Source organism: Gasterosteus aculeatus, chromosome 14 (genome assembly GCF_964276395.1).
Source record: "Gasterosteus aculeatus chromosome 14, fGasAcu3.hap1.1, whole genome shotgun sequence".
NCBI lineage: Eukaryota > Metazoa > Chordata > Actinopteri > Perciformes > Gasterosteidae > Gasterosteus > Gasterosteus aculeatus.
Window position 1 is genome coordinate 9,837,681 of NC_135702.1, and position 13,424 is coordinate 9,851,104.

The following is a 13,424-nucleotide window of genomic DNA, read 5'->3' on the forward strand; positions in this document are numbered from 1 at the left end:
ACTGCTGGGCACATCTGTCCAGGAGTCTGCTTACTGACAGTTGTGTCTTCTTTGATCCATTTTCAGCATTATAGGAATACATCAGGAATGTGTAAAAAAAAGTGTTCATGCAGACATACAAAAACCGCAGACCATAACAATCTGCAAGCACTTCTGCATACGCACATACTTGCACTCTTTGTTTATTGGCATTTGTGGTTTTTTTTCCAAATGTTTGGGGCGTAAATATCACATCCCATAGTTTGGATCTTCTGAAGAGACAGACGGAGTTGCATGTGCCACCTGACAGGATCAAATACATCCACCTCCCACTTTTTATAAAATGAAACATATGTGGTCATTTCCATATTGTCAAATCCTTTTGAAGATCTCTCTAAAGAGGCGGAATCAGATGTTTGCTCGGGAACCCTCTGTGGAACCGACCACTGTTTGATCTGCACAAACACTTTAAAGTGGAAATGTACAGATGTGCCGTAGCATCATTATTGACAGGGGTAACTGTCCTTAACAGGCTTCAAACAGACTCCCTTTCCACAGAATAATAGGAATAATATATTCAAATAAATTAAACGTTGGAGTTTGTTGGTTGTGGATCCCTCACCTGGTTTCCTTCTCTAAAATAGTATTTGGTGTGTTTTCAATTACCTGTTACACAGCATGTAAAGGGTTACACAACAACTGAATTCACTCCAAAATTGTATTCATAAATTGATTCATTATTAAACATCAGGAGCAAGAACTGTTTGAAAAAAACAAAAAAAGGTTTGTTTTGTGCACAATATGTTGTCTAAGCTTGAATTAAACGTGTGCTTCAAAATGAAAAAACTATGATACAATCGAACATGATAAAATAACACATTTAAGGGTATTGCAAATTCTAGTTACATGAAAAGAATAAACTTGTTCCAACTCAAATGATGAGGTCAGTTTTTTACTCATCAACCCCCCCCCCCCCCCCCCCTCCCCACAGCAACGTGTCACATCGTTTTATTATTAAAAAAAAAACTTTGCTCGTAAACCTCAGACTTCATCCTAAATTTAGTGTGAGCGAAGAGCTGAAATAATGTTTCACTTAACAGTGGTTAACAGGTCCTGTGTCGATTGGAGAATAGTCTCTGTGGGGTTTGTGGTGTGTGTGTGTATGCGTGTGTATGCGTGTGTATGCGTGCGTATGCGTGTGGCTGCACACAGATGTCCCTTTATAAAAATCACCTTCTCCACCTTTTCAGACATTAAAGAGGAAGCAGCTGCAGGTTCTCTTTACACCTTTGTACGGATGCACAACAAAGATGAGCAGACGCACACACACACACACACACACACACACACACACACACACAAACAAACACACAGTCATCATATCATTTTGACCTTTTGTTGTGATCTTGCAGCATCTTGGACACAAATCAGTAGGCTGTGAAGGAATTTGTAGTAACAAAAACAAACGTTTTTCAAATGCACAGTTCACAAATGAACTGTGCATTTGAGAGAAAAGAGAAAAGTTCTTTAAGGTTATCTGCTGACATCTCAATCAACGAATGTACATGTATTGTGCACTTTGTGAGTATGTGTTTATTACCCAGTTTGAGAATGAAAGAAATAATAGAAAAAAACTCACATCTAGAGCTCTTTAGCTCACTGTATCTACCTGCCCTCCGCCCTCTCTTCGCCTTTATCTCCCTCCTTCAATGTTACACATTTCAACCAAGCACGCAGATGTTACAGCCCTAAAGTTGATATAAACCAGAGAATAAACTGGTAAATGAATGCGTGTGTCCGCTAGGGGGAGCGTGAGCATGGTCCCGTTAAATTCATGGGTCCTGATTACACAAGTGGACTTCTTGGAAGATCTGGCCCAAATGGATATTTTAAGACACCTTAAATGTAGCCAAAATGCATCTGCATCGTGATTCACTGTCGAGAACGAGCCCGTTTAAAGGCTACAACAGTTCTACTGTTCTGGCTCCGACAGGGTCCCACATCTGAGGCTTCTCATCGCGGTGAGTCGATGAGGTCTGTTTATCTCGTTCATCTTCACGAGAAGATGGAGCTCTGTGCTCTCCGCGTCCGTGATGGGATGAATCGCACCAGCGAAGCGCCGTTTCACATGCAAATGCCTCCGGTTTGTCAGGCATTAAGTACCAGGGCGCGATAATCTATCCACGGGATCTCCACTGGCACCCTCGATGGCCCGCGGGCCTCCTGTGGGTCGTGACAGCAGGAGAGCGCAGGGCCTTCAGGGGTAAAGGATATGATTTTCCAGGCTATTCATGAAAATAACCTTTACATGTAAGTCTTAATGGTCACACCATGTTTATTGACATGAACGAGGTGGATGGAGTTTTGCTCTGTGTGTGTGTGTGTGTGTGTGTGTGTGTGTGTGTGTGTGTGTGTGTGTGTGTGTGTGCGTGTGTGTGTGCGTGTGTGTGTGCGTGTGTGTGTGCGTGTGTGTGTGTGTGTGTGTGTGTGTGTGTGACAGACAGACAGAGCGTGTGTTTGGGAGAAGTTTGGCTTTTAAAGTCCACACCACCAGGCTCATCTTCATCAGCCGCACTGGCCTGGACTTTATTTCTTGTATTTTCACTCTTTACCTTCACAGCTCCCGGTGCAATGACACCGCCGTTTCACTCCGACCCGAAACCTTCCAGCTTTTGAATTAAAACTCGCGCAAACATCTTTTGTTTGTTTGTTTTTTTGTTTGTTGTTGCAAAACATTGCGCTAAAAAAACTCCGGAGTGCGCAGAGTGCGCCAGTGAGAAGGTAATGCGACCCCCTGCGTAAACTCCGGTGACCACCTCTCTCTCTCTCTCTCTCTCTCTCTCTCTCTCTCTCTCTCTCCCTCCCTCTCCCCCCCTCGCTCTCCCCCTCGCTCTCAAACACACGTGAAACAGCAGCAGCGCGTGCATGCCCGGGGCTCGGGACAGCATGCGTCTGTCCGGCGGTTCGTCGGGTACTTGTGGGTCCACGGTGCGCGGGCGCACGGAGCTGTGCGAGTAGGTGACGCCGCTTCATCATCCCGCCGCTGCCGCAACACGTTGCGAGGCGCACACTTTGGAGGGAGCTACGATGCGGGGCACTTTGTGCGCATTCATTCAGTCCTGCGTGATACTGCTGGTCCGCGCTGACCAGTGGAGGCTGAAGGACTCCGACAACTGCGAACTCAACAAGAAAGTAAGTCATTACAAAGTGTAACTTTCCTCTAAAAACAACAACAACCCGGTTTTCTTTTTACCTTGAAGTGTAAAGTGTCAGTAAAGGAGCATCCTGTCTTCCTCTCTCTGCTACTGTTTCAACACTTCTTGTCCAGTGGCACCGCACTGGGCACCCTCACTTTGTGAGGCTGCTTCCCACTTTGCAGGGATGAAGAGTAAATGGTCAAATCAACCTGGTTCCCTGAAACCCTTGTGTTTTACTAAGATCTGTAACTAATGATTGATTTCATTATTGATTTATTATTTGTATCATTATCTATTTTAAATCCTTTTGTAGTTCGTAATGAGTTAAAAGGCTGTATAATAATTTCCATTAAAAGCTCCACATTCCCACAGGTTGTCTTCAAATTGTTTTAGTTTAGTGAACAACAGTCCAAAACCCGCATAGTAACTCAAATATGAGTCATATAATGACAATTGACCATGTAACTAACAGTTAGTAGCAGTACCATTGGTTGTGATTGATAAGATAACATGAGCTTCATCGTAAACCGCTAAATAGTTCCAGCACTCTTGTGTATTGCATTTCAGACACTCTGGCTGTGTGTATTTGGGGGAAGAGGCTTCCTTTCAAGGTTAACTCTGTCCTTTTGTTTTTGTGTTGTATACAAATGGCTCAGATTAATAACCCTTCCCTTTAATGATTACCCGGCAATCACTCCTGCACGTTGTTTGCACTCACACAGAGCGTCTCAGGTGGGATCCGGCAGAGACAGGACGGTGAAACACGCAGAGGCTCACAGTCTGACAACCGCTGACTTGTGTATTGTTTGTTGGCACCGGGGTCCTAAGTGGCCTGTTAATAAGTCATTATCAGTCTGTTAGCAGTCCGTCTAATAAACAGCCTCTCGCAGACAACGTTTGCCGGATGGTGCCAGACAGGCCGAGTGTTGGTTCCTGTAAAGTAAATGGCCCGAAGCAACTTGAGTATAAAACCCAGTGTCGCTTTTCTTTTGTGGATTCCACGCGTGTTTCCTGATTTCTCTCTTTTAAATGGCAATCATTTGGTTCTGACTTAGCAATATTTACAACTAGAATGGAACTTTTTTGATGATAATACCTTCACTAATCAGCTTTCAGTAATGAGAACGTTTGTGTTATGTATATATATATATATTTGTGTTTTATATTTGTGTCCAAAATGGTCACAAAAACAAGCAATTTGAAGGCAACTTCTTGGTTATATTGAACACATTTTTGCCACCTATCAAGACATTAATCAGCATAAAATCATACTAAATTTAATACTTTGTTGCTTCTTATCTCCCCCCCCAGCAAACTGACCTAAACTCCTTCCTGTGGACAATCAAACGGGACCCGCCCTCATACTTCTATGGTACGATCCACGTTCCCTACACGCGCGTTTGGGACTTTATTCCTGAGAACTCCAAGCAGGCCTTCCAGGAGAGCAACATCGTCTACTTTGAGCTGGACCTGACGGACCCGTACACCATCTCAGCACTGACCAGCTGCCAGCTGCTCCCTCAGGGCGAGAACCTGCAGGACGTCCTGCCCAGAGACATCTACCGGAGACTCAAGAGACACCTCGAGTATGTAAAACTCATGATGCCCTCGTGGATGACCCCGGATCAGAGAGGCAAGGGGCTCTACGCCGATTACCTCTTCAACGCCATTGCCGGGAACTGGGAGAGGAAGCGGCCCGTTTGGGTGATGCTGATGGTGAATTCCTTAACCGAGGCAGATATTAAGACGCGCGGGGTGCCGGTGCTGGACTTGTACCTGGCGCAGGAGGCGGAGAGGATGAGGAAGAGGACGGGGGCTGTGGAGAAGGTGGAGGAGCAGTGCCATCCACTCAACGGGCTCAACTTCTCCCAGGTGAGTGACACTGTACTGGCTGCGGCGCTGTGTGTTTTTGTGTTCAGTGTAGAAGTACATTAGACCGACTTCTGATCACCAACTTTTGATGTCGGTGGGTGGGCAGCATACTCCGGGCACAATAAGCTCTACAAAGAACAGTTTCCATTATATAGTGCGTTAGTAGAAACCACCACATGATCAGTGCTCATTTGACGTTTATTATACCAATCAAATGAACCAGTTTTGGTGTGGTGCATTTTTTCCTAAAAGTGCATCCAAAGTTCTTTCTCGCGGAATGCAAAAAGATTCTTTTCAAAGCTGGAAAAAAAAAAAAAAACTCATTGTTTCCTGCCAGAGAGGTCCTTCAGTAGTTACTGTTACAACTCAACTATGTTCCAGAAGGACGTGGACGTTGGTTCCCTTTCATTTCATGTCAGGCGAAAGGATACTCAAAGTTTTACAGCGACTGCCCTCGACTTTTACAACCTCCATATTCATGCTGTCTAGTCCAGCTGTCTTTGGTAATTGATATTGGATTGGCACCTGGCATTGGCTGATTTTGATCATAATATTTGGCAAAGTGTTAGAAGAATACGATTGGTGGAGGCAGTGTGTGTTCATGGAGGAGCTGCTGGGTCCGCCTTTAACGCTTGTTACATTTATTTTCAATCAACTCAACGCCGAAACTACTCAGCTTCACATATTCTAGAATTCGCCAGCACTAAGATGCGTAATACAAATGAGCAGCTGTACACATTGACATTCGTTCTTTTTTCTCATAACAGAGGCCCATAGATTTGTCTTTTCCTCTCTGTGCCGCGGCGTAGTCCAGTGGAGAAAGGTGTGGCTTCAGTAATCAGCTGTACAAACATTCAGACGTGCTCCGCCGCGTTCTTTGTTATTAAAAAAAAATGGATCTTAATGACTCGAGTCTGAAATTTCCAGGAAAAAAAAAGGAATCCGCCCACTTAAGTCCCCTTGTCTGCCTGTCCGTCTGAGACCCTCACTCACCCTTCCAGTATTACAAACACTTCTTAAAAGCAGCAGTCACTATGAAATCATGTTGCGCATTATTGAGGAATTTCTTGCTAATGCTGGTCAGGAGCTAAGGGGATTACACTTGACCACTTACTCCCAACACCCAGAAGCTTTAAGTGTTGTTATTTTAAAGCAGGCCTCGCCGGCCCCTCAGACGCAAAGTCTCGGCCAAAAACCTCACCGGCTGCACTTTTATTAGCATTCTGTCGAGTCGCGGATGAAGAACGGGGCAATGTTTTTGTCATGGCAAACACACGTGACATGACATGACGCTATTCACAAAACGCACATGCACGCACGCACGCACACACGCGCGCCTCTGCAGAGGAAGCACTCTCACTTCTCACCGAGAAGTCGGGTGCTCAGGCAGTCTCACACTCAATTATGGCACATTAGATGCAACACTTTCTTGTGGCGTTTTAATGCAGCCGAGGTCTTTTAGTAGTGAAGTACTGAAACCTTTTTCGGTAGACAATGAAATCACGCTTTCTTTGTTGTGTCTTTTGAAGCTGGATTCATGCTAATGGTACCCCCGCCATAGCTACCTATGGCACGTGCTGGAATTTGTGGTCCAGTGTCGGATTCCAGCCATCCACATAATCCCCATTGTAGTTATTTGACTTCACTCTGCGGGCTACACACTCACGTACAAATTGCACTTTGGTGACTTTCGCCTTGTTGCTAAATCGGAGACCTCTCCTGTGAAATTGTGAAACTTTACTGTCTGGAGCATTTCATTGTGCAAACTGTGACCTTGTAAGAGTAGAGCTGATCGTGCTGAGCAGAAGGTTGGTAGAATCTTCATGACTAAAACATCTAGCAGTTTTGAGGAGGCCTCCTTCAGCTATGGCGTAGCTAGAGAGCCCATGGACGAGGCAGCCGTAGGTTGAACACCTTCCTAAGGTAGCAGGCCATTACACATCATTTTCAAGTGGTCAAACTCGTCTCTTGGAAGACCATTCTGGTGGTTAAACGTGGGGGCTTTTTGTCACGGATGTCGCAGGAAGAAATCCGGTGACAGAAGTTGGGTTTTGTCAACAGGGTCTATAAACAGAGAGAAACCTCATCACAGTTTCCAGAGGGCTCAACAATGGATTCTAGTGTCCCAGAAAGGACCTACCCTGACACTGCACCAGCACAGCACACACAGCTTGGCACTCCATAATTTCCACACTTGGTTTCGTTCCAATCACCAGCAGCTTGACGGACGCCTTAACCGGGCCGGCTTGAAGCAGCCCGCATGATATTTCAATCAACGTCGTCTTTCACGGTTCTCATTCAAAGACTTTTGGCTCAACTCAAGTGTAAAATGTCCAGATAGAGCGTGGTGAGTGAGATACACTCTTGGTGAAACAACGCCTCAGACGCCATTATTAACTGAAAGTACTGTTTAACGAGGCTACAACTAGAGAACCATATCCAGGGTCCCTAATAGTCTCCGTAATGTTTTCACTGGCCATTTACATCTGGCACGACACAGACTTTAGAGGAAAGCGGAAAGGCAAATGGAAAATATAACGTTTCATGTTTAGGTATCGGGAACATTTCACTACTTGCTCGCCTTTCTTAAAGTCTGTGTTCACCTGATCGGGTTAAATGGATTTGAGCGTGATTTTCTCTTCTGGAGTCATTTCGCAGTCCAGTTGTGAAGAAGTTTGAGGTGACAATAGGCTTAATATTACTCCGATAGAACAGTTTGAATGGTTGTTTGGGAACTTTAGTAGTTTGTGTGACATCTGCTGCCTTGGCTCGTGGGCGGGACGCTTTTGATCCCACGGCGGCATTTTGATGTCTGATGGTAAAAAATATATAATGATCATTTAACATTCGGCCTTTGGTGTAAGATGTAACTGGAATCTTCTCTAAAATCCAAGCCTGATATTATGTTTTTTTTATTATGTTCATCTTTACAGCCATTCCAATATTGTTATATATTGTATACCTGTTAAATCGATAGGCAATAAGAGGATGTCCTTACAAATAGGCTGCTGTTTTTTCATCTTTAAGGGGATGTGTCCATTTTTTCGCTGCCGCTATAAATGAATCCCATTGAGCTCATTATTTCTTTTTCAAACCACAATGAATTATGCTTTCTAAACTCAGATCCCTAATCTGGCTAAGCATGACTGCTCTTATTCTTGCCCGGTGCCCCTCGTCTTTTGAAGAGCGAGCTCAGCCTTGCCCATTACACTAAGTGAGCTTGTTGAGGACAACAATGGTCGTATGAAGGCCGTTGTTGGAAACCCGCGGGACATTCCACACCTCAGCGGAGCGGACCTGCTAATGAAAGTGTTGTTTCTTTCCTCCCATCACTGGGAGTAATGGTGCATGGAGAGGTGATGAATGCAGGTCTCAGTGTACGTCTATGAGAACAGGGAAGGAATGTTTGAAGCCCATTCGCTTCATTCATGCCGAGGAGGGACTGGAACAGGGAGCGTTGAGATGCAGACTGAGTTCAGTAGGAGAGCCATTAAGGAAGGAAGGCGTGACTCCATCTCCATTAAAGGTATCATGACGTTAACCCTCTTTGACAGCCTTTCAACTCCGGTTGTGATGTTTCCCCTCCCTCCCACCTCAGGTCTCTGGATTTGCTGCCACGGGCTTCAGGAGGCACGGTCTTATGTAATGCAAACAAAAGCCACTTCTTTAACCTTCCATTTACACAGATATCATGTCTGTCTGTAAATTAGACATGTGTCCGTGCCAGAAAAACCCACCCTCTTTAATTAACTGTTTGCTGTAATAAGCACATCAAGCCCATGTCAAACTTTACAGCTGAGTTGTTTTATTCTGCTTCATTTCACGTCTCCTTTTATCGCACCTTTCGACATTTGGGGTCAAAGGTTTAACATTAGCAGATCATCTTGACCCCTTGGTCTAGTGACGTGGGTTAAACACAGGGAGTGGAAGTCCGTTCACAGTTAGAGCCAGAAAAGCAGAGCTCTCTGGTTTGCGGGTGTACATTTTAAATTAAATAAATCCAAGTACATGTTTAGTACCATAAATCCGGTCTGAGGGGTCTCGTGAGAGCAGGCAGCTCACTCTGCACATCAACTCCTCCTCGGACAGGACAGAGGATGTCACAAAGTGTAAGCGTCCAAAAAAAACTCCCGTACCCGGCGGGGTCCCGATGGCTAAGACTGCTAAGTGTGTTGGTTAAGCATACATGCTTGACTTCCTGCAGCAGCACAATGGCTGTCCTTATTTTCCAGGCGGGCGTTGGGCAGCGCTTTGGGGCGAGCGGCCACTGAGGCAAATCGGTCTCAATTCCTTCTGTAATAAGATTAGACAGCAAAATGAGGATGCGGAGGAGGAGGAGGAGGAGGAGGAAGCTAACTGTCTCCCTGGTTACACCTGCATAGCTATTCAGAGCTGTACAGTAACAGTGGTATCGATCTTCTTATCTAATCCTTGGCATGGAAGCAAATGGGTGTTTGAGTGCGTTAAATGGCGAGAAAGAGAGAACACGTGCGGCAGCACAGCTAAACCCTGGCAGCCAATCTGAAGAAACCTCATTGTACCACTTGAAAGAACCAATTGATTTCGGGATCACCAGCGCGAAGGGGCCTGCAGGGATGAAATGTATATCCATGTGCTCACATGGGTAGACACAGCCAAAAAAAATGCAATAAATCTTAACCTGGGCTGGAGTATATTAAGCTCATTAAGTTGTGTTTTGGCTTAAGAAATATTCATTTGTTATTTTAGACAAATGATGAATGACGTGGACATTTTTAAGTAACCAATGAAAGTCCATCCAAAGTAAATGACATCATGTAAGATATTAATAGCACACGTCCAATCTTGTCAAAAGGGTTAGAGTTACAGAAAATAGCAGATTTTGGTGCAAACAGTCATATTAAAGTTAAAGAATGTCGTCCTGTTACATAAATAATGACTTTTTTCACATGTATTCTCAATTATATTGCAGGAAGCAATTTGTTTCACAGCTTGTTTATTTTTTTCTTTGTTCCCTTTACTTTGATCAAAAGGAGTAAACTTTCCTAGCTCAGTTGCGGAACAATGTCTGTTTGTCCAGTGTGTATTTGATCATATAATTGCTTGTATCCGTTTATTATTGTTTGCGTCTGTGCGTTTCTGTGCATTCATGCAGGAGTTGTTTTGTTTTTTTGCACGAATGAGCATTTGTGTGTGCACATACACATCTATGGTCCAACATGTCCTCACGGGGGACTCCAGCTCCCCGGTTTCAAGTGGCACAGAGGTGCTTTATTTCTTCCCCGCTGTTGACCAAACAGTCACATATTAGATTTCTGACATTATCTGTCAGTCTCTCTCTGGATACAATACACCGGAGACATAGACACTGAGCTCGTCTCACTTTCAAAAACCCCTACGAGGCCTGATGGACAGAAATTGAAGCACACGGTTTGTCAACAAGTGATCACGAGCAAAGGGGATTGAACAAAAAAGCCCCAAAGGTCATCGGTGTGACTTGTTTGCTCTGTGGACTGTTGATAGAGATGAATGCCTTTCGGTTCGTTTTGAATATAACATTTGAACCAGCATGGCTTCTATTTCAGGAGAGCGTATGTTTGTTTTCCAGTCAACACTTTCTACATAACGATGCGTAAATCCATCTCTTTGCTGCTGTCATATTGAGGTAAAATCATTTCACACGATTTATTTTTCCTTCCTGTGCATGTCCACCCAATGTTCTTTTGCCAAGTTTGATATTTGATTGTAAGTGGATCGGATGCAGCTGTATGGTGCCAACCGTTTGCCAAGAAAAAGATTGTACGTTCCTGAAACTGTATGTAGTAATACTCTCCAGTGGAGGCGGACTTCTGGAGACTGCTGCAGGCTTTTCCTGGTGGTGTAATTCAGGCTTCTGCAGCTTAAATGGGGATTTAAGAGCTTGTCTCTCCGACTTAACACCGGCTCAGGAAAACTTTGCTCTACACCCGTGCTTTTCTCTGATACCTCAGGAGAATACATTGTTTGTTACTTAATGCTTATCACAAGTCACCTGCAGTTTCTGAAGACCTATTGAGGCCTGGAAGTAAATGATGCAGCTGGCCGGTAATACTTTAGTTGGTCGAATTGCTCCAAGCTTAAAAAGTTTTACAAGGTTCACCACAATTAATTAATCAACGAATAGATCCCCTCAAAAGATGAATGTGCAATAACTCAAATGCAACAATTGGAGATAAGTCTGAACGTAATAACAGATGGAATTACAAACTGATTTTTTTTCACTTCATTGTTTCACTGAAGCGGGGACGCTCACTTGTGAGTCTCGCGGTGTGCGTCTTCCACCTTAATTTGTGTAAGAAAAGCTCAGCATCTACAAATGTACTTAACACTCACTAAAAGCAACCACCTCTCATTAAAAGCAAATGTAAGTTATACGTAAGAGCAATTAGAGTCTTTAATATGCTAATCTGAATTTGCTTGGCGGCAATCACTCCTTCTATTGTTCTGTAAACTAAAATATTTGCTGCCCTGAATGTGGCCTTTGGGTCATTGTTATTACTAAACTGTGACCAGTAAATCAATAGTGAATTAGCACATGACCGATCTAAATTAAGGAATTGATATATTTGTATTGGGAAAAAAAACCCAATTAAATTGCATAATGTTAGCTACGTTATCAAAATACTTAAATTTTTGTAAAAATATTTTTTTTTCAGGTTTGCTTTTGTTACATCCAAAAACTGCAGATATGAGTTGATCTGTCATTTGGAACATTTATAAATCATCCTCTGTAGAGAAGCCATTATGTTCACATTTCTGTAGAAAATTACTTTTTTTGCATAATTCATAATTTTTTTTGCAGAGTGGACATTGATTTACCGCTTTCCTGGGGTTTAAACTTTCACTTTTTAATCAAACCCTTAAATAGTATCAGCATTCCCTTGAACAATATCTTTCAGTAGTTGCTTTCACACAGCACGCATTTACTATGGACTTTATACATATTTCCTCTTTCTATGAGGGAGTCATGAATCAATATTGTATTGGTGGGATATTATCAGTGGCAGTGGAATCAACATACAATAGCTTAACCACTAAACTCCTGTAATGCCACATAGCGTGACAGTGATAAAGGCACCCAAAACTTAATCTTACTGTTACCAAGGATTTGGCTGTAATGTTTGTGTGGTTACGTTGTATTAAAACGATGCTCAAGTGCCTATTTGTGAACTTCGATGTAGACACTTTCATTCTATTGCCAAAAAGGATAAACCTGAAAAGGGTTTTTGATTTACTATTGCATTTTAATTGAACTGCAACTTATGTGGAAATTTTAAAAATATATAATTTCTTTCCGTAGCTTGATATTGTTTCTACAAAAATGTAAATGCTCTCACGGTTTAACGTTACATTGCATGAATTGCAACCTGTGTACTTAAGCCTTTCCAGTACTGACCCGGTTTGGTGCTGGTGGGCAATAAATCAGTGCCTGTAGAAATGAGCCAAACCTGGCTGCACTTCAGCCGAGCAACACGAGGCCAAAGCTGTCCACATGCTGCAAGCGCAGAGGATTAATGGCTTCTGCGTCCTCGCAGAGTGTCACCTGGAACCTGTGGAAAGGTTTTGTCCAGCAGTGAGTTGGAATTAGACGATTTTGTTTTTTTGTAACTGCAAGAAGGAGAAAGGATCCATTTTGATACTATTTGCTTTGAGGCACCTTTTGTTTTGCATAAAAGAGGTTATTTTATTTTATAGTATAATATTTATATTTATAGTTAATATTTATAGTTAATATCATATACACTGTATATAGTTAAACCGCAAACCAGGTGATACGGATCAATATACAGTTGTAGTGATTTCAAATGGATATAGATGCCGATGAAACTTAATTTTTAACATCTGAAACATTCAGAAGGCAGTTTATGACCTACCATATATCCACTTGGGCCTTTCTGGCTGCAGTACGCAACATTTTAGTGGCTTTAGTGGAATTTCACAGGTGAGCACCACCACATTTGTGAGACTTCTCCACAGATGATTCGACCAGACTGAAACCAGCATGTGTCTAGACAATGTCTCATTTCTTGGACTGGGAGTAAGATGAAAGGGTTCCTTTCAAAGGTGAATTTTTCACTGCAAAGTTGCTCTCTGACATTGCATGCGATGGTCAAGTTAGAATATCTAGTGTTACTTTCTTAATAATTACAGGTTGTGGAATAATTGGTAGACCTGTGCTTGTCGGGTATTTCAGTAGTAGTTTCTACAAATTGGCGCAAAAAAAGTGCAAATGGAAACTGTTCATTTTCTGCATAGAACTCACCTGAACCTGAGACACATGTTCACACTGTTGAACCACATTGAGCCAGAACCAATCCCAACGTTCATGCCTACAAAGGTGATCAAGCAGGAAGATAC

General features: G+C 43.1%; 1 protein-coding gene across 2 annotated transcripts in view; it reads left to right on the forward strand.

Moving 5' to 3' along the window:
* The window catches only part of trabd2a (TraB domain containing 2A), a 49,695-nt gene that overhangs the window by 2,670 nt on the left and 33,601 nt on the right, over window positions 1-13,424 (forward strand). For both annotated transcript variants that reach the window (XM_040198260.2, XM_040198259.2), the window contains exons 2-3: window positions 2,892-3,171; window positions 4,488-5,048. In XM_040198260.2, coding sequence (XP_040054194.2) covers window positions 3,067-3,171; window positions 4,488-5,048 — 666 coding nt within the window. In that variant the 5' untranslated portion in view covers window positions 2,892-3,066. The remainder of the gene's footprint in view (window positions 1-2,891; window positions 3,172-4,487; window positions 5,049-13,424) is intronic.